This window comes from Nomascus leucogenys, chromosome 14 (genome assembly GCF_006542625.1).
Source record: "Nomascus leucogenys isolate Asia chromosome 14, Asia_NLE_v1, whole genome shotgun sequence".
Classification (NCBI taxonomy): Eukaryota; Metazoa; Chordata; class Mammalia; order Primates; family Hylobatidae; genus Nomascus; species Nomascus leucogenys.
This window is the reverse complement of record NC_044394.1, coordinates 88,568,054-88,595,287: the sequence shown is the minus strand read 5'-3', so window position 1 is coordinate 88,595,287 and position 27,234 is coordinate 88,568,054. Positions and strand designations below refer to the sequence as shown.

At 56.6% G+C, this 27,234-nt stretch overlaps 2 protein-coding genes and 1 pseudogene across 11 annotated transcripts in view; 2 read left to right on the top strand and 1 right to left on the bottom strand.

Annotated features, from left to right (window-relative positions):
- TNRC6C (trinucleotide repeat containing adaptor 6C) overlaps nt 1-7,450 on the top strand; it is a 106,345-nt gene extending 98,895 nt beyond the window's left edge. For 4 of the 6 annotated variants that reach the window (XM_030828199.1, XM_030828203.1, XM_030828201.1 and 1 more), the window contains 3 exons: nt 1,138-1,208; nt 2,080-2,219; nt 3,143-3,519. In XM_030828199.1, the coding sequence (XP_030684059.1) occupies nt 1,138-1,208; nt 2,080-2,219; nt 3,143-3,503 (572 nt within the window). In that variant the 3' untranslated portion in view covers nt 3,504-3,519. Of the gene's footprint in view, nt 1-1,137; nt 1,209-2,079; nt 2,220-3,142 lie in introns of all 6 variants that reach the window. The other 2 variants (XM_004090482.3, XM_030828202.1) reach the window with 2 other exon arrangements.
- LOC115838387 lies at nt 4,038-6,085 on the top strand (annotated as a pseudogene). Its single transcript, XR_004033399.1, has one exon. The product of XR_004033399.1 is annotated as an uncharacterized LOC115838387 (transcript).
- On the bottom strand, nt 7,400-27,093 carry TMC6 (transmembrane channel like 6). Of its 4 annotated transcripts, none has more exons than XM_030828205.1 (20): nt 26,917-27,071; nt 25,054-25,191; nt 24,800-24,924; nt 24,553-24,642; nt 24,014-24,172; nt 23,440-23,545; nt 23,171-23,267; nt 22,804-23,061; nt 22,267-22,457; nt 20,747-20,891; nt 19,708-19,863; nt 19,166-19,317; nt 18,806-18,985; nt 17,461-17,556; nt 17,119-17,194; nt 15,950-16,083; nt 15,615-15,791; nt 15,416-15,494; nt 11,695-11,771; nt 7,400-11,356 (listed from the first exon to the last, which is right to left on the bottom strand). In XM_030828205.1, the coding sequence occupies exons 2-20, from the start codon at nt 25,107-25,109 to the stop codon at nt 11,320-11,322; spliced, it is 2,391 nt and encodes a 796-aa protein (XP_030684065.1). In that variant the 5' UTR covers nt 25,110-25,191; nt 26,917-27,071; the 3' UTR covers nt 7,400-11,319. The 4 variants fall into 4 exon arrangements, with proteins under 4 accessions (XP_030684065.1, XP_030684066.1, XP_030684067.1 ...); XM_030828206.1 differs by having other exon boundaries at nt 11,078-11,353; nt 26,917-27,093; XM_030828207.1 differs by having other exon boundaries at nt 11,078-11,353; nt 26,964-27,093.
- Between the last annotated feature and the right edge of the window lie 141 nt (nt 27,094-27,234).

The following is a 27,234-nucleotide window of genomic DNA, read 5'->3' as shown; positions in this document are numbered from 1 at the left end:
ACCATGGTTCCAGATAATAGGAACTTTTGCCATACTTCTTATTTCTACCATCTGACCATTTTGTTCAGATCAGCTGAACATAGTGTGGCCATGGCACGCAGACTGAGAGGTGCAATTCAAGCTAAACATCATCCCCTTAGGGGACCAATTAATAATGATTCCGTAGGAATCGTGCAGCACCTCTGCCTGTTCTGCGTATCCCTATCGGCATTTTTGTCAAAGCCATTTCACAAGTCTGTAGGAAGTTCCAAACTTTCCCACATATTCCTGTCATTTTCTGAGCCTTGAGTTCCAACCTCTGCCTGTTAACCCAGTTCCAAAGTTGCTTCCACATTTTCGGGTATCTTTTCAGCAGCACCCCACTCCACTGGTACCAGTTTACTTTATTAGTCCATTTTCATGCTGCTGGTAAAAACATACCCAAGACAAGGCAATTTACAAAAGGAAGAGGTTTATTGGACTTACAGTTCCACGTGGCTGGGGAGGCCTCATAATCATGGCAGAAGATGAAAGGCACATTTCACATGGTGGCAGACAAGAGAACAGAAGAGAGCTTGTGCAGGGAAACTCCCGTTTTTTAAACCATCAGATCTTATGAGACTATCATGAGAATAGCACAGGAAAGACCTGCCCCAGTGATTCAATTACCTCCCGCCATGTTCCTCCCATAAAACGTGGGAATCATGGGAGTTACAATTCAAGATGAGATTTGGATGGGGACACAGCCAAACCATATCAGATAGTTTGAAAGTAACAGTTTCTGCCTTTTAGCAGCAGCCTTTAGGGATTTGCTCTGTTGTATTAACCAGAAGAACCTGGGAGCACTGATTCCACACCGGGTCTGGGGACAGGCAGAGGTGGAGAGCAGAGCTTCCCTGGAGATTCTCAGGCCTCCTGGGCTGGTGAGAAGATCCAAGAAGTCAGAGTCACCACGGGGAAGTGGGAAGGGGGTCTGCAGGGACTGTGAGGTTTTCGTTTACCAAAGAAAGCATGGGCCTCCCAGGCTGAGAAAGTCTCTCCTAGAGCACGCAGTGATGGCCTGTGCTATCCCACACTTCAGCACAATAAGAAGTGGGGAGGGCCACACTATCCACTGGCACGGGGCCTTGTCAACCGGGTTCTCCCCTCTTGTTGCAGGTTCTGCCTGGAGCACCGACACCTCAGGAAGAACCAGCAGCTGGCTCGTTCTTCGAAACCTCACTCCCCAGGTGCAATATGGTGCTTCTGCATCCTTGAGCATGATCCAGGGAGGGTTCCCGCTTGGCCGCCAATGCAGATGAGGCTGTCTGGTGGGGCAGGATAGTTGGGGGTTCTTGGTCAGGGTCCAGAGGTGACGCTGCACGGGAGGAGGTGAGGAAGTGCCAGGATTGGCTCCAGCAGCGGCAGCAGATGGGGCCCAGGGGCCTCTTTTAAACATGTTCCTGGTGAATTGTTTGTTTACCCACTAGAGGCTGGAAAAGTGTGCTCTGTAAATAGAATTGTTTATCTTACAACTACCCATTCAAGAGTGGTTGGGCCTGGCTGGGCGCAGTAGCTCATGCCTGTAATCCCAGCACTTTGGGAGGCCAAGGCCAGGGATCACCTGAGCCCAAGAGTTGGAGACCAGCCTGGACAACATAGCAAGACCCCATGTATGTATTTTTATAACATTTTTTAAAAGAGTCATTTGGCCACATCAGACTGTGGGGTTAGCCAGTCCCTTTCCAGGACCCAGGCCACACCCACCTGCACGTCTCTCAAGTCTGTTGTCAGCAGCTGGACCCAGGTGCCTTTTGCAAACCAGAGGCTCTGTGTGATGTGCTCTGGTGAAAGGAGAGCAGAATTTAAAATGGGGTTTTTCTCCTTCTTCTGATTAGCCTAACTTATAAAATATAACTGAAACATCCAAGATTTTAGTTACACGTTTGGCCACAGAGATATAAAATGTTAATGTTGTAAAACCACATATTATGAGGCCTTCTAAAGAAAAACATTTTCCTAGTGTTTAGTGTATCCAATTTCATATGTTTTTTCTTTGGAACGCTGTAGTGAAATAAATCAGAAGAAAGCTCATTCATGCCCCTGTGCTTCCTCTATCAGATTGATGGTTCTACACTGCGGACATTATGTTTGCAACATGGGCCTCTTATCACATTCCACCTGAATCTGACTCAAGGCAATGCCGTGGTCCGGTACAGCTCCAAGGAGGAGGCTGCCAAGGCCCAGAAGTCTCTGCACATGTATGTTTTCTCACAGCCACCTTGGCGCTCCAAGTAGCTCCCCATCCCCTAGAGCATTAGGTTAGGGGTGTTGCAGGGGTGTCCTGAGCCACCATAGCAGAATTCCACAGGCTGGCCACCGTCCCACTTCTGGAGGCTGGAAGTCCGACACCCAAGTTGAAGGTGTGGGCAGGGCTGGTTTCTCCTGAGGCCTCTCTCCTTGGCTGTAGACAGCTGCCTTCTCCCTCTGTTCTTATATGGTCGTCTCTTTGTACATGTCTGTGCCGTAATCTCTCCTATAAGGACACTAATCCTGTTGGACTAGGGCCTACCCATGTGACCTCATCTAACTAACTTAATTACCGCTTTGAAGACCCCATCTCCAAACACAGTCACATGGGGAGGTACTAGGGGTTAGGACTTAAAGGAATTGGGGAAAGGCGACACGGTCAGTTCCTCACAGGTATCTTGGGACTTATTATTGGTTTTTTTCTGCTGCTGAGTTGCTGTGTCTACTCCCTCCCTGTGACACATTCCTACACAGGGCCCAGCAGTGGTCCTTACAGCCAACCCTTCACTCTAGTGAAAGGTTGCTTTTGATAGAAGTATGAGTAGACCTGATCAGTAACATCACTTGAGACATGGAACCTAGAAATTAGTCATTCCTGTTTTTAGCCCAGGATACAAATGACACTGACCCTAAATGAGCCCACATTTAATGGTCTGTTCATGCACTTGAAGATGTACTCTCTGTACCAGTATGATGTTGCTGCTAGAAGTCTGAACTGAGCAAAACATTCAGTCTGGGTTTGGAAATAGCAGTGGCAAAATAGAAGCCACAGGATGGCTTCCAGGTGGCCTTTCCCAATACAGAGAAAGCCAGTGCCACAAACTCAGCAGGACTTGGGGTGGCCCTGCTCACGTGCCCCGTCTTGCTGTTGCAGGTGTGTCCTGGGAAACACTACCATCCTGGCCGAGTTTGCTGGCGAAGAAGAAGTGAATCGCTTCTTAGCCCAAGGCCAGGCGCTGCCACCCACTTCCAGCTGGCAGTCCAGCAGCGCGTCCAGCCAGCCGCGGCTCAGCGCAGCCAGCAGCTCCCATGGCCTGGTGCGCAGCGACGCTGGCCACTGGAACGCCCCGTGCCTGGGTGGCAAGGGGAGCAGTGAACTGCTGTGGGGCGGGGTGCCCCAGTACTCCAGCAGCCTGTGGGGCCCACCCAGTGCCGACGACAGCAGGGTGATCGGCAGCCCCACCCCGCTGACCACCTTGCTGCCTGGGGACCTGCTCAGCGGGGAGTCCCTGTAGGAGCTGCCATCATCAGCACCAGGAGAGCCGACCCCTCCCGGCTGGGTGGCCCCACAGACCCGCTGGAACCCAGCAGCGGCCGCCCTTTTGAGTACCTCTGTCCAGGACTGAAGACGAACCTTGGCCGCAGTCCTTGCGAACTGTTCGCAAAGCAGTGCGGGCTGCGGTGGGTCAGCGTCACATGCTAATGACAGGATGTTCCTCGTAGCTTTTTATTTTGTGTGTCTTATGTTTGTATAGTGTGTTGTCATTTTGATTTTTTTTAAAAGTATAAAAGCTGCTTAGAATAGTTCTATCATGAAGGGCACTTTTCAGATTGTGGGCTGGAAAGGGTTATTTTATCTGTGGGGGAGGGAGGGAGACGTGAAGCCTATTTAAAATGAGCCTGTGACGATTATGCACATTACCAGAGGCGGCCGGTAATCAGGGCAGAGTCTGGTGTGGACCGCCGGGCGCAGAGCGGCTCCACAGCGGGAGCTGAGCGGAAGGCGCGGGCTGCGATCTGCTCTCTGTTCCCCTGGATCCGCCTATGCACATTACCCTTGTTTCATTACTTTTTCATGTCATTTTTTTATCCCAAAAAATATTTTTTAAAAGTTAAAAAAGACATATCAAACATGCAAATACTTGAATCCAGCAGGCCAATAGTGAAATGTGAACACTTTCTAATTCTACACTTCCAGGTTGACATCAGTACACAGAAACAGGCTCTAGGAAAAATTTCTAAGTTCATAGCCTATGTGTGTGTGTGTGTGTGTGTGCGTGTTGAAACAGAAGTGTGTGTGTGCGTGTGTGGCGCGTGCTCCTGCACGGCGTGCAGTTTTCTGTGTTTGTGTGTTTGAAAGCGTGTGAGGATTTAACTGGGTTTTCCCTTGTATTCAGTATATGCTTTTTTTTTGGCGCATTGGTCAAACGTTTGTTATTATTAGCTTCTAACTTTGCACTGAGTGTCCTCGCCCTTCCTTTAGCTAATCCTGTACATTACAGAGAATTCCTAGGAGAGGGCTGGCGACAATTCATGTGTAAATGTTTACTCAAGGACTCTGTGACTGCGTTTAAAAAGTACAGTGTATATCTCTGGAGAAATAATATGTATACCTACCTTTAGCAGCTTTTTATTGTGGACTAATGCAAGAAAATTATTACCAGAGTATTGCACCATTTTTCCATTTGGAATATAAAGTTAAAGAGAAAAAAAAAAACTGTTGTTGAACTGTGGCCATAGATACTTGTAAAGAATGGATGGTTCCGCGGAAGGAACAGAAACAAGCACTTGGGCGTGGGTTGTGACTGCTTTTGGGGGAGCCTGGGGTTTGGGCTCCCACCTGTTTACAGACCTTTTTTTCTCCTTCAGACTTTAAAATTTTAAAAATTTAAAAAGGAATTAAGAAAAAAAAAGACTTCTGTCGTAAAGAAACCTATTTTCAGAATGCAGATGCGCTCCTTCAGAGCTCTGGGACGGGACAGTGTTGTTCCCTCAGCCATCGTCGTGGACTCTGTCGATTGCTTTCGCCCCTTCGTCAAGGTGACAGGCGTCGTGGCCACTGTCTTGCACAGCCGGACGCGCTCTCAGGAAAGCCAGGGCTCCCGAGGGCAGCTCCACACCATTTCATGTATTTTTAAACCCAACTCCTAGCACTGAAGATGTTATTTAAAACAAAACAAAACAAAACAAAAAAAATGAAAAAAAAGAAAAAGAGGAAAAAAAAACACAAAGAAGAAAAATACCTAATCTCTAATGTGTAGCAGTTACATATTTACCAAATAATGGACTCAAAAGAAATAGATGTTTGAAGAGTGCTTTATATATTAAAAATTGCTTTATGTTTTAAAAATGATCAATGTTTTGATTGTTTTGCAAGGAAGAAAGACAATGGAATAACATACCCTCAAGTATGTTTTAAAAATATATATATATGAACATTGTGCTCCCTGCCTGCTTGATCAGGAAACTTGTGCATTACATTTTTTTTAATTAGCTTTTTAATGGTTTTATCAAAACAAAAAAAATACAAAAAAAAAAAAAAGTCCTGCAAGATTGCAGATCCACAAAAGCTGGTTTTATAGAGGATCATGAACTATGCACAAACTGGGTTCAAGACTTTTTTTCTCAAGTTTAGTAGGATATTTAGCAAAACCAACCTTCCTCAGAGTGACTGCATCTCATTGCCATGACATGCGTTCTATATATTCGATGGACATACACCTGCGTATGTGTATCCAATATGTGTGCGTGTGAGCGTGCGTGTGCGTATGTACGCCCGACATACCACTTCCTGTGCTGCCGGCGAGCATTGAGTTGTAGAAAAACTGTTTTAAAATTGGGGATGGAAGTCAAGAATATGTTTGTTTGTTTTTGGGTTTTGTTGGGTTTGTTTGAGGTTTTGTTTGTTTTTTTGTTTTTACCTTTTATTTTGAACTTAGTATGTCTGTAACTCTGAGATTAAAAAACAAGTTTGTGGCTCTTAATGTTTTCCTCATAGAATGTGATTCTTGAAGAACATGCATCGAAAGTTGCTTTCGAAAGTACAACGCTTTATTGAATCTTAATAAATTGCAATTTTTTTTCTTGGCTGTTCAAAGTAATGTGTTTTTCATTTTTCAAAAGATACTATGGATGTCTACTTCGCATGCTGTGATTGGGAGAGCTGTCCTGCTGCATGCGTTCCCTCTATAATTTCCTCACAGCTCACATACGTACCTCTCTCATGAGTGAACTCAGACTTTCCATTGTTTTGCTTTATTCTATCATCTGCTTTGTGGTTTTGCTGTAAATATTGAAATCTTAATAATCATCGAGAGGCACAACCAAGCTTTCTAGCTCTCCACCCCCGTGGCCCATCCAAGTCTGTTCATCTGGTAACTTCTGTTGTCTGGGACGGCAGCAAGAAGAGGCCGGGGCTCGCCTGGAGTCCTGGCAGAGGAGTGCCACTCACTCTTGCCTAGGGTCCAGTTGGGGCTTAAAGAATATTTGGAGAGAAGAGTAATGAGGATGTTTTATGTTTCCTAGACATTTTATGCATTTATTTTTGTAAAATCACCTTCGCTAACTTTCACCAAGCACTTTGAGCACATTGGAACTTCGGAAGCAGCACCAGCCTAACCCCAGAATCTCAGGTGGCACAGCTAGAAATTGAGTCCCTTCCTAGGACACTGGCCATGGCCTTCAGGGTGACCAGTCAGTGCCACCAGGGTGGCACTGGTGTTACAGACGCATCTGAAGGCAAACCGAGCACCCCAGTGGCCCCTCACTCCAACTAAGCGAGGGTCTTTTTTCTGTCTGCACTCCCTGGGGCAAGGTCAAAGGTGGACCCGCCTACTGTGGGTCAATTCCTTCAAAAAGATGGGGCCTGCACCCCTGCCACAGGCTGGCTCCTCCCAACCATGGGGAAGGTGGGGTGCTGCTGGCTCTGACCATCCTCTTTTGGAAATTGAGAAGAAAAGCATTGAGTGGGACCTAATCCAGAGAAGAAATTAAAGACCAGAAAAAGAAGGAAGCTGGGAATGAAACAAAATGCACTTGAACCTGGAAGCGGCAACCCTCAGCTCTGCGCGGCCAAGCCTCAGCAAGAGTTCATTTTGTGCCTGAGTTACTACAGGGGCAAACTGTACCCGTGCCTGTGCGCTGGGAGAACAAGGTCAGCGCCCAAGGGTGTGCAAAGGATGTAGCAGGCTTCATGGAGGAGGTGGCATTTGCCCTGGGCCTGGGAGACCAGGTTGGATTTTGACAGACTGGGAACTCGGGGGACAGGAGGGGAGCACAGTGTAAGCTAAAGCCCCATGTAGGGACCCACGCAAAGACCTCGTGGGCCTGGGCGTCCAGGGCACCATTTCCATCCATGGGTGAAAAGGAGGCTTGAGGGAGACAACAGGTTCTTCACCTGCATCTGTGGATATTTTTTTTTAAGTTTATTAAAATTTTTTTTAAACGACAGGTTCAGACCTGCCCTTTGTGGTTTGTGTGTTTGTTAATACAGGGTCTCTGTCTCCCAGGCTGGAGTGCAGTGATGTAATCTCAGCTCACCGCAATCTTGACCTCAAGATTGAGCTCAAGCGATCTTCCCACCTCAGCCTCCCAAGCAGCTGGGACCACAGGCGTGCATGCGCCACCCCACCCAGCTCATTTCATTTTTTATTTTTATAGAGATGGGGTCTCACCATGTTGCCCAGGCTGGTCTCAAACTGCTAGGAATACAGGCATGAGCTACTGTGCCCAGCCTCATTTTTTTTTTTTTTTTGTTACTATTTTGGCAACATCACGGCAGAACGGTAAAGGCAGAAAGCAGGGTGCCCAATGGCTAGCAGTCTGGCATGCCAAGAAGGCTGTTCCAATGGGGGAGAAGCCAGCAGACACAGAGGCATCATGGCGAGCCCCAACTGAGTGTTCAGAGAAGAGGGAAAACGGAGACAGTGGGGCATCCCGAGAAGATCCTCTGCGGGAGTGCGGTGTCTACAGATGGACCAAGAGAACCTACGCAGGATCCACGTGGAAACAAAGCTGCATAGCTCTGCACATCAGTGCTTCTCGGCGGAGTTGTGGCTGATGGGCTCCTAGTGCAGGACTGGCCCCCAAACAGCGCAAGCATAGTATGCCTGGGCCCCAGGTCATCATGAAAACCAGAAGCAGACTCGGGAGACTGAAGCAGGAGGATCACCTGAGACCAGGAGGTCAAGGCTGCAGTGAGCTGTGATCGTGCCACTGCACTCCAGGATGGGCAACAGAAAGACCCCATCTCAAAAAAGCAGAAGCACATTTCCGAAGCCCCCCAAGCCCACGGGTGTGAGTGCATGTGCGTTTGTGACAGCCTGGTGCTTGGATGGGCCCAGAGCAGGGGTTCTCAACCTTGGCCCATTAGAACTATCTGAAAATTTTTAAGATAATTCACATCCGGCCGGGCATGGTGGCTCACACCTATAATCCCAGCACTTTGGGAGTCTGAGGCGGGCGGATCACCTGAAGTCAGGAGTTCAAGACCAGCCTGACCAACATGGAGAAACCCTGTCTCTACTAAAAATACAAAATCAGCTGGGCGTGGTAGCACATGCCTGTAATCCCAGCTACTTGGGAAGCTGAGGCAGGAGAATCGCTTGAACCCAGTAGGCGGAGGTTGTGGTGAGCCAAGATCGTCCCGTTGCACTCCAGCCTGGGGAACAAGAGTGAAACTCCATCCCAAAAAAAGGAAAAAAAAAAATTCACATCCAAATCAACTCAATCAGAATCTCGGGGTGGGCCTCAGGCACCAGTGTTTGTTTGTTTTTGAGACAGCGTCTTGCTGTTGCCCATGCTGGATTCAAAACACCTGGGCTCGGCAGGTGTGGTGGTTCATGTCTGTAATCCCAGCACTTTGGGAGGCCGAGGCGGGCAGATCACTTGAGGTCAGGAGATCCAGACCAGCCTGACCATCACGGTGAAACCCCATCTCTACTAAAAATACAAAGATCAGCCAGGCGTGGTTGCATGCACCTGTAATCCCAGCTACCTGGGAGGCTGAAGCAGTGGGCGAAGATCATGGAACTTTACTCCAGCCTGGGCAACAGAGCAAGACTCTCTCAAAAAGCAAACCGAAACTCTTGGGCTCAAGCAATCCTCCGCCTCAGCCTCTGGAGCACCTGCAATTAGACACGCGCCACCACCTCCAGCAAGTACCAACGTCTTTAAAACCCCCTGGTACATTCCGTTGTGCAGCCCAGGCCGAGAAGCAGCGGCATCGCGGAGTCTTGTCATTCAGCCTGAAATAGCATCAAGTTCCCATTCACTCGAACAACAGTTTGCAGATCTTAGGCTGCTCTCATCGGGCAAACATGGCTTCCTTGCGACATCTCGAATGGGTGCCAGGCATGGTGTGCAGCACACAAACTGTCACTTGATACAACGGCCCCAGGAGGCAAGGAGCTGGGAGGTCACAGAACACGCCCCAGGGCACCCAGGGACACGCTGAAGCCCAGGCCTCCAGTACACAAGGGCTGCTCTGAAGAGGTCCTCGCTGGAGGGTCTGGGGCCACACAGTGGGTCCAGAGACAGAACCAATAGGAGATAGAAACGAGGAGAGGACGGGCTCACCCAGCCATGGGGCCACAGGCTGGACATCCAGTGGGAGTGGAAGCCACCGTCTCAAGGCAGAATTCCCTCTCTGGGAAACCTCAGGTTTTGCTCTTAAAGCTCTCAGCTGATAGGATGAGGCCCACCCACATTCTCAAGGAAGATCTTTAGGTGAAATCGACTGTAGGTGTTCACCACATTCCAGCAGCATATGATCACAGCAACACCTTGGCTCCTCTTGATGAGATCACGGGGCCCCACAGCCTGGCCTGGTTGACACAAAAGACCGACGAGCACACACGGTAATTCTCCAGAAATGTCCAGGCCAAGTTCTTCCACTTTCCTGTCATAAGCAGCTGGTACTGTCCTTTGTGAGGCTGGCAAGATGGGCTCAACAGGTCATAGCCAATGATCATGCTGTCCAGCCAGCAGTGGCAGGCATACGTCCCCAGCCAGAGAGGGACTGTGATGGTTTGGAGGACAGCGTCTGCACAGATAGGGGCCGGAAACCCTAGGTCTGTCCCTGTGGACTGTCAGTCATTTTCTGGACTGCCCACGCAGCTTCACCCAGCAGCGCTCGCACCTGAAGATGCTGCCACAGTTGGCTGCCCAGAATCAGCACCAGCTACTTGCTGAGGCCCAGAAGCACCACCTGGCTCAGATCCATCCAGATGCCAACTCTGTCGGGCCCCGGTGGCAGCACCCGGATGTCTGCAGAGCATAGGAGCATCCCCATGGGATTGGGTGGGCTAGACCCAGCGAGGGGGTCTGCTAGCAGCCAGTGGCATCTCCACCTGGGTCTGACCCTTTTCTGGGCCCATCGCTCTTTGACCATTTCCCCACCCGGGTTAAATCCCCCAATCCCAAGCACAGCTCCTGCAGGCCTGGAGCCCTGGGCCGTGACGGGCTGGTCCCTGCAAGCCTGGAGCACTGGGGTCATGACGGGCTGGTCCCTGTATCCCTGTGCCCACCTCCTACAGCCTACGGTTTTCAGTATCCCACGGGCTCCTCAAACTCAGCCCAGTCAGACCCAGGATCACCACCCCCCAGCCAGCTACTGGCAGCCAGAAGCAGGGGGCCAGCCCCGCCTCACCAAGCCCTGTTCGCCTCCAAACCTAGGTGCTGGTTACCTATGCCTGGGAGGCAACTGTCCCCACAACTCATTTGCAACTGATGTCTCCCCTCCAAGTCCCTCTCTAAATTTGCCTCCTGCTCCAGTAGATGCTACAGTATCCACCCAATGGTTGACGCATCGCTCTGGTCACAATCCACGCCTGCTCGGCTCACTTGTGCAGGTGTAAGCCCCTCCTGGGCGCGGGTTCAGGCTGGTCAAAGGCAGCGAGCGGATCAAGCCCTGGCGCGGTCCAGCCCCTGCCATCTGGGGCTTGGCCAGCAGAGGGCGTCCCCACTCCAGCTGAGGTTCCCAGGACCCAGACCTGCGCCTGGAGGTGGCCCCAGGGCAGCGGGAAGCAGGCCCTGGGTCTGGTGCTCAGGCACAGGCTCCGGTCACAGGCACAGAGCCCCAAGGGACAAGCCCATCTGCAAAACCCCTTTAATCAGAATAAATAGAGTCCCAGGCAGGGCAGAGTTCACTGGGGATGCCCAAGCCGGATTCACCCACCCTTCCAGCTCCAGCCTAGGCGCAGCTGCGGCTTTTGAGAGGTGAAAGTGTCTTCCTTGTCCTGGTGTCCCAGCAGGGTCACTGGGAGGCACCAGTGTGGTCTCAGGGTGCTGGGTGGGCCCGTGAGGCCCATCGCCGTCCCCCAGGCATCCCGTTCATCTGTGAGCAGCCTCCTCGGTTGTCCCAACCCTGCTAGAAAGAGATGTCACTAAGGGGACCCCATAAACATCAACATCCCTGCAACCTGGCTGGGCACAGCCAAGGCCCAGCGAGGGACAGGCCAGACGCCCCACAGCCTTTCTCCTGAGATGTATTTTAAGTCCTTGTCAAAATGGCCGGCTCCGGAGGCCAGAGAAGGCTCTAGAGAGAGTGAAGGTGGGCGCCGGGGGGTGGGGGGGGAATGTTGCAGGTCAAAAGTGGTCAAGTGTCAGCAATGTCATGGTGTAGCCCCAGTGGCAGCCCTACTGTCCAGCCCCGGCCCCTCTCCCCTCCAGGCTCAGAGTGTCCCCAATCCCTCCACGGACCCTCACCTGCTCCTTTCCTCCCTCTCCTTCCTCTCGTAGATGGAGTGAAGCTTGTTGATTAAGAAGATTTTGTCCTCCCCCTCCTAGAAAGGCCAGAACACAAAGGGGAGGAGAAATCATCCATCAGCCCATCCAGAGCCATCCTGTTCCAAACTGCAATTGAGGGAAAACTCATGAGGTGTATTCAACATCGCAAGCAGCAAAAACGTAAAAGAAAAGGTGAAAGGGCCACCAAACAAGGACAAGGAAAAACCAAGAGCGAGGAAGTGGGCATGTGTGTGGACCTAAGCTTCCTAGTGGCCAAAGTGAAAAAGGGAAATGTAATCAGCAGCCCAGAGCCAGTCTGACTCAATTTAAAACCAGCCCTGCCACCTACTGGCTCTGCCTTGGGTTACTAACTCTCTGACCTCAGTGGCAGCATCTGTAAAGGGGGATAATAACACAAGGCACAGGGTTTACATTAGTTTCCTGCTGCTGTCGTAACGAACTGTCATCAACTTCATGGCTTAAAACACCACCAGTTTCTCAACTTTCAGTTCTGGAAGTGAGAAGTCCAAAATGAGTCTCGCCGGGCTCCAGTCAAGCGTCGTCAGGGCTATGTTCCTCCCGGAGGCTCTGGGGGAGAATCCTCTTCCTCGCCTTTTCCAACTTCTAGAGGCCCCTGGACTCCTTGGCTTCTCAGCCCTTTCCTCCACTTCAAAGCCAGCAGTGGCTGCTCAAGTCCTGCTCACATGGCACTACTCTGACCCTGACACTCCGGCCTCCGTTTTTCACCTCTAAGGACCCTGAGATCACGCTGGGCCACCACAATAATCTAGGGCCATCTCCTATCCAAAGTCAGCTGACTGGCAACTTTAATTCTACCTGCAACCTTAAGTCCCCCAGCCACGCAACATAACATATTCACAGGCTCCATCCAGTCTTAGGACAGGGACATCTTTGGGGCCAGTACTGGACTGACCCAGGGCTCTTTCGACAATGAAACGTGACAAGCAGAGGGGGCACTTAGCAAAGGACCTGGTGCACAGAAACACTGATCATCGATGCCTGGGTCAGGCCGGGACTCCCTGCCGGGAACCTTCACAAAGAGAACACGCGGATTGGCTCTGGGCACCTGGCAACCTGGCTCAGCCTAGGAGGACCACTTAGAATACGTTCAAGGAGCCGGGCGCGGTGGCTCACGCTTGTAATCCCAGCACTTTGGGAGGCCGAGGCGGGCGGATCACGAGGTCAGGAGATCGAGACCACGGTGAAACCCCGTCTCTACTAAAAATACAAAAAAATTTTGCCGGGCGTGGTGGCGGGCGCCTATAGTCCCAGCTACTCGGAGAGGCTGAGGCAGGAGAATGGCATGAACCCAGGAGGCGGAGCTTGCAGTGAGCCCAGATCGCGCCACTGCACTCCAGCCTGGGCGACAGAGCGAGACTCCGTCTCAAAAAAAAAAAAAAAAAAAAAAGAATACGTTCAAGGAGAGACCATGGGCGCCCCTTAAGCAACAACCTAAGTTGCTTCTACCGAGTTGCTGATGAGTATGGAGGGGCTGTGCGCTTGAGCCATGCCGACCTGCACGGGGAAAGCTCAGACCGACAGCCTCAAAGATGGGTCAGAGCTCGGCCTTGGGTAGACACCACAGCCAGCATCCCCCTGGAGAAAGGTCCTTCCCATCCCAGAGCAACAGTGGGTAGAGCTGGGATTCTCCCAGCACCACTCTGCATCCCCCACCTGGACCCACCTGGCCCTACCTGGCCCCTGGGGGCTCTGAAATGCCACCCAGTAGAGCAGGAGCCATTTCCCACTCCCAATATCTATGGCCAGACAACCACCGCAGCTGAGATGCCTGGCTTTCAGCTCTGTGTGGTGAAACAGGAAAGGCAGGAGATGGGACAGTGTGTACCTCAGTGTTTACAACCCAAGCAATGTGGGAGCCGTCCCATGAGTGCTTGGGACAAACTGGGACGAGCTGCCTGGAGCCCTGGATCCTGGCACCAACTAGCCAGCAGCAGGGTCACATGGCTGCCGAGGCCCACTGGCTGCACCCCGCCCTGCCCTCGCCTTGGCAGACACCAGCCGCTGATCCTGACAAGCTCCCCTCTAGCCTTGGTGTGGAGCACGCCTAAGGACACTGGCACTCACCAGCCCCAGAGTGAAAACCTGCAGGAGGACAAATGGCAATGGGAGGGGACAGGGAGCCCTGGGGAGAGGGCAGAGCCCAGCAGCAGGAAGCAAGCCTGGAAAAGCCACAGGACCTGCTTCACGGGGGCCCGTTCCCCAGGGGAGAGGCCTCGGGGAGGAGGCCAGGCTGGGTAGCCCAGTGGGGGAAGTGCCTTGTCTCCAACTTGGTGGCTGCCCAGTGGGCAAGGAGGTCCTCCCAGGCAGAGAGGAGCGAAGGGAGTAGGCACGGAGGCCTGCTGCTGTGGACAGTCCTCCTGGGAGCTGCCCCTGGGGTATGGGGTCTGACCCCCTTCTGCAACTCACTCCCGAGGGCCTCAGCAACTCGCTGTGTCACCCAGGCTGGAGTACAGTGGTGCAATCTCGGCTGATTCTCCTGCCTCAGCCTCCTGAGTAGCTGGTATAGGTGGATGCCACCACGCCCAGCTAATTTTTGTATTTTTAGTAGAGACGGGGCTTTGCCATGATGGTCAGGCTGGTCTCGACCTCTTGACCTCAAGTGATCTGCTCGCCTCAGCCTCCCAAAGTGCTGGGATTAGAGGCCTGAGCCACCGTGCCTGGGCTTTTTTTTTTTTTTTTTTTTAAATGAGACCGTTTCGCTTTCACCCAGGCTGGAGTGCAGTGGCACAATCATAGCTCACTACAGCCTCAACCTGGGCTCAAGCAATCTCCTACCTCAGCCTCCCAAGTAGCTGGGACTACAGGTGCACGCCACCACACCCAGCTAACTTTTAAAATTTTTGTAGAGACAAGGTTTCGCTCTGTTGCCCAAGCTGGTCTCAAACTCCTGGGCTCCAGCCATTCTCCCACCTTGGCCTCCCAAAGTGTTGGGACTATAGGCGTGAGCCACCGTGCCCGGCCAAACATTGTTTTATTCATAAAAATGTTTGGTCAGGCGCGGTGGCTCATGCCTATAATCCTAGCACTTTGGGAGGCCGAGGTGGGCAGACTGCCTCGGGAGCTTGAGACCAGCCTGGGCAACACAGTGAAACTGCATCTCTACTAAAAACACACAAAATTAGCCAGAGTGGCAGCAGGCCCTGTAGTCCCAGCTACTCAGGAGGCTGAGGCAGGACAATTGCTTGAACCCAGGAGGCAGAGGTTGCAGTCAGCCGAGACTGTGCCACTACACTCCAGCCTGGGCGATAAAGTGAGACTCCATCTCCAGAAAAAAAAAAAAAACGTTTTAAGTCCTGACTCTCCCTCAACCTTAATCCACCTGTTTGTAAAATGAGTGAAGAGTCCATAGGGACCCAAAAATCCTCACAGAGACTGTCTGAACCCTCAGCGGGGCCACACCCAGGGGCTGAAATCACACCCCACCCCCGGGAGCCCTGGTCCCAGTGGGGCCCTGTGGGACCCTGGGGATCAGAAGCCTGGCTCTGTCTCACAGCTACTTCGTCACTTGATCTGAAGCGCACGTACAGATCAGGGTCACTTATTTGGCAGACAAACCCTTTCACCCGCCAAGGCCCACAGGAGAAGATGTACAGGGGAGCGTCACCCCCAGGTGACCTGAGAGGGTTGGGGCTGAGAGCAGCCCAGGAGGGGCACTCACATTGCTGATCTGCTCCTTGAGCAGGCAGATGACCTTCCGCTGGCCCCGCACCACCTGGATGTTGAGGTAGATCACGGCCCTGCAGGAGAAGGGCTGTCGGGCAGGGCCCAGGGCCACAGCCCAGGAGCAGCCAGTCCCCACACAGTGCAGGCCCAGCGAGGGCCATCTCCCCAGGACCGCCCCCACCTGTGGGACTCACAGCAGCAGGGCTGACACCAGGAAGACAAAGAAGGTGTTTTCCACGAGGTACCGGTGCACCCAGGGCAGCCAGGAGACCCTGGGGCCTGCCGCCTCCAGGTGGCGCACCCACACCCTGCCGGCCTCGTACATGGTGTCCAGGGTCCGGAAGGGGCCGCAGGTGCTTGAGGGCTTCACCCTGGGGAAGGGGCCGACCAGGAACCCTCAGCCCTGGCAATGGCCCACCCGGCTCCCTCCCAGTCCGTCCTCTGCACCCCTAAGCCTTGGGCCCCCCAGGCACCACCACCCAACCCCCAGATGACACAGAAGGGTCTCCCTCCACCCGCCCCTACTCACTGCCAGACGGCGTAGCAGAGGAAGACAGCGGTGCCCAGGAAGGCGGGGAAGCAGAGCAGCGTGAGGAAGACGGTGCTCATGTGTGAGGCCAGCCAGGGCCGGCGCGGTGCCTGGCAGTTGGCCAGAAGGCTGGTCTGCGGGGAAAGGCTGCGCTCTGCCACCGTCCTGCTACCCCTCAGCACCCCTCCAAGGCCTGGGGGAGCTCAAGAGGGAAGGGCGACCTGGGCTGTGCGTCCAGGCAGAGCCTGGACCCCGCTCCCTGCAGCCTCCTCATTTACGGAGGAAGACAGAAGCCTGCCGGTCACTCGCACGCAAAGGGGTGATGCCAACAGCACCTCCATCCGCTGAAGGTCGCTGCCATGCCAGGCTCTGCACACAACGCTGTACACGCCACCTCCCCCAGTCCCCACTAGAACATGGTCCCCATTGCACGGATGAGGAAACAAAAGGCCAGACGAGACAGGAGCCAGGATGGCCGGGCGCAGTGGCTCACGCCTGTAATCCCAGCACTTTGGGAGGCCGAGGCGGGCGGATCACGAGGTCAGGAGATCGAGACCATCCTGGCTAACACAGTGAAACCCCGTCTCTACTAAAAATACAAAAAAATTAGCCGGGTGTGGTGGCAGGCACCTGTAGTCCCAGCTACTCAGGAAGCTGAAGCAGGAGAATGGCGCGAACCTGGGAGGCAGAGCTTGCAGTGAGCAGAGATCGCGCCACCACACTCCAGCCTGGGCGACAAAGCGAGACTCTGTCTCAAAAAATAAAATAAAATAAAAAGACAGGAGCCAGGATGGGAAGGAAGATCCCAGTTCTCAGCCACTGGGCATGACCCAGTTGCAGAGAGAGGACCAGGGTCACTTTTCCAGGGACCCAGAGGTCCCAAGGCTTAGTGTCTCCCAGAGCCCTGGCCCTACCCCTGGCCAGGTGCACACAGGCACCTGGTGATGACCTCTGAACCCAGCGATGCTTCCCAGCCTGCCAAAGACAGTGATGCCAAGAGGGGTCATCCGTCCCTTGGGCTGAGGGACAGGCCAGGCAGCCCCGGGCCGCCAGCCCCACTCCACTCAGGTGGGGAGGGTTCTAGTGTCCCAGGCTCTGCCCAGCTGAGTCCTGCCCCTACTGCCGGCAACCCTGCCAGCCCAGCCCTCCCCAGGCCTTGACAGCCTCACCTTCTTGATATAGAAGACGAGCAGCAGCTTGATGATCTGCACGGCAGGGAGGAGGGGCGAGAAGAGCACCCCCAGCCTGGGGAGGGGGTGGCAGTTCAGGGGCTTCTCCAGTGCCCTCCCCTCCCCGAGACCAGGCTGGTTCAAGACCAGGCTGGTTCCAGACCACGGGCAGGGCATGTGAGAGTGGCCAAAACTGAGTCCCCGGGGTTAGGGTCTGCATCACTCCAGGGTCCATGGCCGGGCCTGGCTGTGGCCCCAGGGGGAGGCAGGTGCAGGACCCCCAGGGGGAAAGTGGCACTGACCAAGGGGCCAGACAGCAAGAGGCAAGCAGAGGACCCTCACCAGGTCAGAGTCTGCCCATAAATCAGCTCCAGGACGTTCCGGGCAATGTCAAACTCCGGCTTCCGCCTCCTCTTCAGCTTCTTCTCAGAGATAATCCTGCCTCCGAGGAGGACCCCGGGTCATGAGATGGGAAGGACACGCCCAGGCAGGCCGGCCTGAGTCCCCACACCCAGAGGCACCTGCCCCCAGCCAGGGGACATCCTGGCCCTTCCACAGATAATGCCAAGGAGAGACAGCCACCAGCCTGAGGGCCTTGGTCACACCAGCCTCATCCTAAGTAGGTTCGGATACACCAGAGTGAAACAAGCAGTATCAGCTCCAGCACCAAATGATTTTTTCTTTTTTGAAAGGGTCTGGCTCTGCTGTCCAGGCTGGAGCGCAGTGGCGCAACCGTGGCTCACTGCAGCCTTGACCTCCTGGGCTCAAGCAATCCTCCCACCTCAGCCTCCCGAGTAGCTGGGACTACAGGCACCCACCACCAGGCCCAGCTAATTTTTATTTATTTTTGTTTTTATTTCTTTAGAGACGAGGTCTCACTCTGTTGCCGAGGCTGGTCTCAAACTCCTGGGCTGAAGTGATCCTCCCACCTCAGCCTCCCAAAGTGCTGGGATTACAGGCGTGAGCCACCACATCAGGCCTCCTACTGATTTTTTTAATCTTATTTTTTATTATTATTAAATTCATATATTCTCGAAGAAAACACCAAGAAGAAAAAACAGCTGAGGTGCCAGAACCCACAGCGGAATACCTGGAACATTTTTTAAATATTCCTCTGCTGTCTGTTCCCTGCTGTGTGTTTTTCCTTTGTATCCTAGACTGAGGTTGTATGATACATACGTCACTTTTTTTTTTTTTTTTTTTTTTTTTTTGGAGATACAGTCTTGCTCTGTCGCCCAGGCTGGAGTGCAGAGGCGTGATCTCAGCTCACTACAACCTCCGCTTCCCGGGTTCAAGCAATTCTCATGCTTCTGCCTCCCGAGTAGCTGGGACTACTGGTGCACGCCACCACACCCTGCTACTTTTTGTATTTTTAGTAGAGACGGGGTTTTGCCATGTTGGGCGGGCTGGTCTCAAACTCCTGACCTCAGGTGATCCACTCACCTCAGCCCCCCAAAGTGCTGAGATTACAGGCATGAGCCACCACGCCTGGCCATGCACATCACTTTGAAACCTATTTTCCTTTCCAATCTAAAAATGAGTTCGGTTCTATTTCCTGAGTCTTCCTCTGAAGGGTGGAGACACAGGGCCCTGATGTGAAAGGTCCAGGCCTGAGAACCTCCCGGCCACGCGTCCCAGCCACTAAGGGGAGAATGCCCCCCACCCAGCCCGCCCAGGGCCCCCTCACCTCCACACCAGTTCCCCAAAAAGCGTGTCCAGCAACATGAGGATGAAGTCCATCACCAGGAACCGGTACAGCTCCTGGCCCACGAAGTCCTCCCAGCACTGGCCCTGCAGGACGCCCACCCTGCGGCCCAGCCAGTGGTAGCACAGCGTCCCCAGGATGGCCAGCTTGAGGATGAGGTTCCTGCGGAAGGCGGGGTGCAAAGGCTGAGGGGCGGGTGCAGGGGACAGAAGATGCACCCCAGGGCCCCCACCAGGGGCTTGGTCACACCAGCCTCATCCTAAGTAGGTTTGGATACACCCAGAGCTAAACAACCAGTATCAGCTCCAGCACCAAACGATGTTTTCAAGTGCGGCCACACACCTGCAGATGGCCACGTACACCTCCAGTACCGGGGAGTCATGCGGCTCCAGGGCGGCCAGGACACGGCACAGGTAGGGGGCCCCCAGGTTGAGGAGGCCAACCACCAGGGGCAGGACCAGCAGCGCAGCCTCCTGGCCAGCAGCCTCTGGACTCTGCAGGGGTGCAGGGAGTGGTGTCATGGAAGCCCCCCTATCCATGGTGGGAGGGGGCAGCTACAGGGAAGGGCCCGGGGTGGAACTAGCAGGTAGCACCTCCCTCCTCCAAGATTCGGCCCTCCCCAGGCCTCAAGTTCAAACCACACAGGAAGCGGGGAGGGGCACAAGTAGTGGAAAAGAAACCAGAAACCAAAAAATAAAACCGTGAGATAGGACAAGGGGTGAGAAGGGGGGCTGGGAGGGAGCCCCAGCATGGGGCACAGCGTACATGGCACCCTGGGCTGGCCGGGTGGAGGAGGAGAGACAAGGCTGCCTCCCCGGGGGGCAGGTGTCCAGAGTCACTGGTGACAGGTTCCAAGCAAGAGCCAGGTTCCCCCATCCCCGCACCTGGATCATGAACTCCGAGAAGACGTGGATGGCCACAGCGCAGCCCAGCGCGGTCCCCAGACACAGCAGCCACACAAGCCCCAGCACAGCCGCCTGCCGCAGCCTCCCGCACACGCTCCTGGGGCTCTGCCGCAGCTGCCACTCGGCCAGCAGCTCCTGCAGGCGGCACCGTGTCCCCGTCACCCACACCAGAGCACGGACACGTGCAGATGTGCGGACACAGCACAACACACATGAGACACACCAGGAGGCTTGAACCAGGACAGAGGGCCAGTCCCCCATGCCCCACCTGCCCTTTCATCTGCTGAGGGCCCTCCCTCCAGGTACAGAGAGGACCCAGTCCCTTGCCGGGAGGCCCCTGTGCCTGGGCTGGCGTTCACTCCCGAGGCCTGCCTCAACCCCTCTCCACCCGCCTCCCCAGCCCTGCCCGCTAGGGCAGGGGCCTTGCTCAGAGGTCCTTTCCTGTTCCCTGTGGATGTGGGTGGCCCCCAGTGACCAGAAGCCCCCCCATGAAATGGCTCATGACAGGTCACAGCTCTGAGCTCCCTGAAGCACAGAACCCCAGAAAGGCAGAGAACATTCCACGAGGCCCAGCTCTGCAGCCTCCCGGTCCCACAACCTCTACAAGGGCCTCGGCCTCTATGCCTCAGTCTCCTCACTGAGACACACAAAAGATGACAGTCCTCACTCACTGGGCTCCTGTGGCCACCAACCAAGCTAACGCCAGCCAGGGAGCATGTGCCAGCTGGGGCCTGAGGCCTCAGGGCTGGCTCCCGGGTGCTCACTGGGCCGTGGCGCTGCTACCCGCTAGCAGACAACAGAAGCAGCCCCTAACTGAGGGGTGGGTACCAGAGGAAAACTCAGGGCCTGCCCGTCACTGCAAGCAGAAAAGACCACGCCTGCCCAGTGCCCCGAGTTCAGCTCACGGACAGATGGCCCTCCCTCTAGACCATGGTTCTGGCCACATGGTTCTAAGTGCACCCAGGGCCAGGCCTGCAGGGAGCTGGGCAGGCCGGCTTGGTGCTCCAGGGCCACTCACCTTCAGCCGGGTGCGAATATTGTCCTGCTGGAGGCGGGAGGCCCGCTTCTGCGTCACCTTATAGTCCCAGGAGCAGAAGACGGTGAGGGCGTGGATGCCAGAGGTGCTGCCCACCCGGTAGCTCTCCCCGAAAGAGTGAGCCATGCTGGGGAGAAGCAGAAACAGACATGGCAACCGACAAGCTGACGGGCAGAGGCCAAGGGGAGAAGGCAGACCGGATGCTCTCGGCAGCCAGACCCCACCACCCACTCAGGAGCCATCTGGGCCCTGACCGGGCCTCCAGCCACGCCCCTGCCCCACCACCAGCCCTCTACACCAGTCTCATCCAACATAGCACCCACCAGCCACATCTGCCTAGGAGAGGGGGCAGGGCTGCATTCGCCACGGACTTGGCTGGCTGCCTCCCAGCGAGACATGGACCAGAAGATGCTGGGCTCACCTCAGGGCCTTTGCACTGCTGGTCCCAATGACCAAAACATCTTCCCTGCTTCCTTATCCATCCCCACTCTTATGTAACCTTCCCCTCTCAGGGCAAGTGCCGCCTCCCCTGGGAAGCAGCCTGACTCCTTCCCCATTGCTCCCATAACACCGGGGGAACACCACTAAGCCTCCTGGATTGTCCCAGCCCATTCAGTGGTCCATCTTCTCCCAGAGACAGCAAGCCCCCCTAGGACATTTACCATCCTGCCCTGAGCTGAGCACAGAGAATGTTTGTGGAATACGCAGATGCACGGGTGGGTGGGTGGGTGGAAGAATAAGTAGGTGGGTGGGTGGATGCATGCATGAATAAATGTGTGGGTGGATGAATAGGTGGGTGGGTGGATGGATGAATAAATGTGTGGGTGGATGGGTGGATGGATGAACGGATGGGTGGATGAATGGGTGGGTAGATAAGTAGGTGGATGGATGTACGAATGGATGGATGCGTGGATGAATGAGTGGGTGGACGGATGAATGGGCGGATGGGTGGGTTAAACTGAGTGGGTGGATGGGTGGGTAGATGGATGAATGGGTGGATGGGTGGGTGGATGGGTGAATGGGTGAATGTGTGAATGGATGGATGAGTGGGTGAATGAATGGGTGGATGGGTGGGTGAATTGAGTGGGTGAGTGGGTGGGTAGATGGATGGGTGGGTGAATTGAGTGGGTAGATGGGTAGGTGGATGGATGAATGGGTAGATGGGTGGGTGAAGTGAGTGGGTGGATGGGTGGGTGGATGGATGAATGGGTAGATGGGTGGGTGAATTGAGTGGGTGGACGGGTGGGTGGATGGATGAATGGGTAGATGGGTGGGTGAAGTGAGTGGGTAGATAGGTAGGTGGATGGATGAATGGGTGGATGGGTGGGTAGGTGGATGGGTAGATGGGTGGGTAAGTGGATAGTTGGATAGGTGAGTGGATGAGAGCAGACAGTAGATGGACAGAAGGAAGAAAGGAAGAGGGAAGAATGAATGAATGGGTCGAAAGATGAATGGATGCATGAGTGGAGCTCGAAGCCTGGGTCATGAGGTGGAGGCGTTACCTGTACACCAGGGTGATGCAGGTGATAAAGAAGCTCATGCCCACAGTGGAGAGGTAGGCCAGGGGCATGTTGTAGGGCAGGCCGCCCGCCCTGGGTGTGCACTGGCTGCCATCCAGGGGGCTGCCACACGGCTGGTTCAGCGTGGCATTACTGTAGTGGCCGTAGTACATGACGGTGTGGGTGAAGCAACCCTGCCACAGGGAGATCCAGCCGAGTCAGGGACTCTCCCCACACCCCACCCCGACCCTCAGGCCTGACAGCCACAGGGGCAGAGCAGGAGGAGGCCAGGCAGGGGCAGCGAGGGAAACAGGGAGGGGTCATGGCCACAGCAATCTTGGGCGTCCCAGCCCCATGGGAACCCCAGCACAATGGGCATCCAGGGGCATTGAGGGGGAGGCGGGGAGCTGGCTGTGGCCACCTGGAGTCACAGCGGGGCAAGGGTTGGGAGCCCCAGAGGAGCTGGGACAAGAAGGGGACACGGTACCAGGGCAGCAGAAGACAGGCACCCCCTGTCCCCCAGTCCTAGGGCTTCCTCACCGCGCCTGTGAGGAGCTCCAGGCCTGTGCAGACGGGGGCAGGGCCCGGCAGGGTGGGTGGGAAGGCGACCTGCGGGCCCATGATGAAGGCCACCAGCAGCAGCAGCAGGAGGGCATTGAAAGCCAGCAGGGTCTTGAGAAAGAGGAAGTAGGAGAGCACGCTGGAGCCGAACTGGCCCCCGATGCGCTTCAGGGCGTAGCGCCACGGCGTCAGGGCCTGCAGGGCGGAGAGCAGCGCCAGCCCCAGGCTGTGCAAGGCCTGTGGGCACAGGCAGAGAGGCCCTGAGGGTGAGGCCGGGGGAGGCACTGAGGCCACCCCAGCCCTACCCAGCCACCCCAGCCCCAGGGCAGACCAGGGGGACCCATACCAGCACGCAGGCATATCTGAGCCGACCACAGCAGGAGCAGACCCCGCCGCTGCCCGGCTGGCCCCTCCACTTCCCCCTCAGGGTCCTGCTCTTCTCTCTGGGGACAGAGGCAGCCATAGGTGCCTGGACCAATGAGGGGCCTGACTCTCTCCTTCCTGGAGACCAGCCACCCACAGGCTCAGCCCCTTCTCCCCCACCACCTAGCCCAGCTGAGGAAGTGGGTCTGGGGGCGCAGCAGCGGGGGCGGGGGCAGGGTCGGGGCTGCTCACCGCAGGCTGCGTTTCTCAGCCAGGCTTAAGGGCATCCCTCGAAGCATGTGGTCCCGCTGTGCCACCGCCAGGCTCTGGAGCTCCTTCACCAGGAGGCTCTGCTTCTCTGCGAGAGGGAGAGGGAGGTCCTGCCCATCCCCAAGTGCCCCTCCCTGCAGCCCACAGCCAGGACCCTGGACAGGCCTGTGCGTCCCTGCGGCACCGTCCCGAGACACCTCGGTGCCCTTATTTGAGCTTGAATCGCCGATCAGCCGTGTGTTTGCTTCAGTCAGCCGCCGCGACAAGCAGGAAGCCCACAGAGCACAGGGGCCTGTTTCCCACGCACAGTCCCCAACGCGGGGCCCAGGGCCACAGCCCTCCAAGCACTCCAAGGCGCTTGTGAAGTAAGACCCCCACTTCCCTGTCCCCGTGGGTCCCTGCAGAGGGACGGGGGAGCCTTCAGGCAGCCCGCTAAGGGATAGGAGAGGGGCCTCTGGCTCTGCGGCACCCCAGCCACCGCCTAGGCCAGGCTGGCCTCTTGCACCCCACCCCAGGCAGGTGTCCGCCACTGGGGCTCCAGTGCCCACTCACTCACCCTCCTCCTCCCGGGCCACGGGGTCCAGCTCCAGGTCGTACAGGCGGAGGCTGGGCCGGGCGGAGCGCACAAAGTTCCCAAGCAGGGGCCGGCTGCTCCTGCGCCGAAGCTGCACCGTGCGGTTGTAGTATTGGGAGATGATGGCACCTCGGCTGCGGCCTACGGAGGCAGCTGGGCAGGGCCGGGCCGGGCAGGGCCAGGCCTCCCTCCCCTCAGGATGGGCTCACCACAGGCCTCCGCGTCCCTCACCCCTTCCCAGGACCCAGGAAAACCCTTTCAACAAAGACTTCAGGCACCACTGCGTTCCGAAAGCCTATTTTTACCCAGTGACGACTCTGGAGTCATTTTTGGAGCCCAGGGAGGGCCACGTGGGGCTGTGCTGGGCCTCCAGGCAGCAGACGGGATGGTGTAGGAGCCCGCCCTCGGCCTGGCTCTGAGCTACGGGAGCAGCCACTACCCAGGGAGATGCCTGGCAGGAAGCCCAGCCCAGCCCCGGGGGCTGGGGTCAACTCGGGGCCGAGGCCGAGGGTCCCACTCACCAATGGTGCGGCTGGGCATGCTGGCCAGGATGCGGAGTGTGGCCGCGCTCTGGGTGCCCTCAGGCCGCCAGAGTGTCTGCTGGCCACTTCCTACAAAGCAGGAAAGACTCACCAGGGGTCCTGGAGATGCCGTTGGCCACAGTATCTCCCACCCCATCCCAGGCCTGCAGAGCCGGGAGGCCCGTCCTGAGGGGCTGGGGCACCCCAGCCTTAGTCCACACCACCCAACATCCAGGCCTGAGCTCACCTGTGGCCTCCCGCTCTCTCTGCTGCAGCTCCAGCCCCTCCTGGGCCTCGCACTGGCTCTGCTCCTGGATGAGCTGCTGGAAGGAGTCATGCACTTCGCTTTCATCATAGGGGCTGGGGTCCTGGCTGCAGAGGGGGTTGGGGGGGGCGGTCAGGCTCCAGCCACCTCTCTCCTTCCAGCAGCCCCTGCTCAGGTGACCTCTCCGTAGGGGGTGGAACATTCCAGCCTCCAGCCCCCAGCCCCAGAGCGCTTACCCCTGGTCCCCTGGGGTCTCAGGGACATCGAGGATGAAGGCCAGGGGCTGGGCCATGTCTCTGGCCAATGTCCGCTAGTCTGCAGACCTAGGGCAGTTCAGAACCTGGGCGCCACCTCCGGAGCCTCCTGCTGCCCATCTGATGAGAGGGGCACAGAGCCAGGGGTGGCCTTCAATGCCTGGCAGGCGTCCACACCACCCATTCCCGGGGGGACCACGGGAGGTGCCACTCACAGCCCAGGCAGTCCTGCCCGCCCCTCTATCACCCCAGGTAAACACATGGTCAGGCACTGAATAAGCCTCATGCCAGAATGGAATGGGGGGCCCCCTCCAGTGTCTGGGGAGGGGAGAGAGGAAGGAAGGGTGTGGGGTCTGTAATTCCCCATGTGTTTCCTCGATGTCGCCAGTCCCTGGGAAATGGGGAAGAGGTAGGGTGCCTGTAGACACAGCCCCTTTCAGGACCTCCATGCCCAGGGTTCTGGCACAGAGACACCTCCTTTTTGGAGAGAAAGGTCAGAGCAGGCTGGAGGCCTTCTCTGCGTCTGCCCTGTGACCCCAGAGCACTTCCTCTAGCAGGAAATGAGCTGCTGGAGCCCTCACCCCCTACCAGCCCCAGGCGGAAGCAGCACAGGAGGCTCCTCCCCCACACACAGAGGTCACTCCATGCCACCCCCGTCAGGGCGCCAAGGTCCTCATGTTCTCAGAAGACCCACTGCCCTGCATTCCATCATCCCAGAGCAGCTGACTGGGGAGGGGTGGCCAGGACCTCAACAGGCCTCCTTTGTCCTGGCTCTGCTGTCACCCAGCACAACTGGAACCAGAGCAGCCTTGCCTGGGGCCCTGGGCTCGGGGCCTGTTCACTCTGTGAGTGGAGCCAGGACTCAGCTCCCAGCCACCAGCGAGTCCTGCCGGCCTCTGCGCTGGGCTCCTCCTGCGCTCACCCTCAGGAACTCAGGGCTCAAAGTCGGCCGGGTTGAAGGGCGCTTCCTCGGACAGGCAAAGCCCGGGTGCCCCGACAGAGCAGCTCCTTGCAGGGCTGCCAGTCACAGGACCAGACGGTGCCCTCCCTCAGTGTCCTGGGTGCCATCTTCGGGCCCAGGCCCCACACCACCCCCCTCCCTCCAGCAGGAGCAAAGACGTGGGAAAACCAGCCCAGAGCTGGGTCCGAGGCGGCCCCACCCAGCCTAACACGGGACAGCTGCCGAAGGAGGGGCTGAGGACGCCCCACCCAGCCCCTAAAGCTGGAATCCCTTCCTCCAGACAGGCCCTTCTAAGCTCAGGGAACCCGGGGACCCGGGGACCCAGCGCCCCAGCACCCCGCCCCGAGGCCCAGGCAAGTCCAGCGGAGTTTCCAGGCGCACCATTCCTGAGCCAGGTGAGGAGGGGCTGGGTGGCGCGCGTTTCCAAGAACCCCCCACCCCAGCCGGTAGCGAGCCCCCCGGGAGCAGTCGCTACCCAGGGAGAACCGCAACCTGGCCCCGGAGTCCAGAGCGGCTGCAACTCGGGGGCCACCGAACCCGCCCAGCCGGCCTCCCTGTCCCTCGCCCCTCGCGGCCAGTGGCCTCCCCGCCCCTTCCCATCCCGGCCACACCCCCTCCCCTCCCAGTGCCCCGGGGCTCGGCTGGGGGATCTGGGTGGGGGCTGCGGATTTTGCTCCCCACACTGCCCTCCCCGCCCCTGCCGCTCCCAGCTCTGTCTGAGCCGGAGGGTCAAGCCCTGGGAGCTCCAGGAGCACCCGGGGAGGCAACTCGGCTGCCAAATGGCCCCAGAGGCCGAAAGGAATTCAGAGGGGTTTGCCGCTGTCCCCGCATGGGAGAAGCAGCCGGGGCTGGCAGGACCCGGGACCGGGATCGCGGCCGCTCACCTGGAAGGCGCCGGGGAGGAGGGGCCGCGTGCGCAGGCAGGGCTCACCTGTGCCCCGCGAGGGCCGCCGGGAACTAAGGTCTCGGCTCTCCTTCCCGAGGGAGTGGCAAAGGGCCCCAGGGGGCGACTGGGCCAGTCTGGCTGGGCCGGGGGAGTAGCCGCACCTCCCGGCCCACGTGGGGTGGGCGGAGGGGGGCGGGCCTCGGCTATCACGTGACCCTGCCCGCCCCGCGGCGGCCCCGCCCTCCTCCGGGTGCCTCGCGGCGACTATGCCTTCCTCCCCTGCCAACTTGCTCCGACCCCTCCTCTTGAGGTCTGA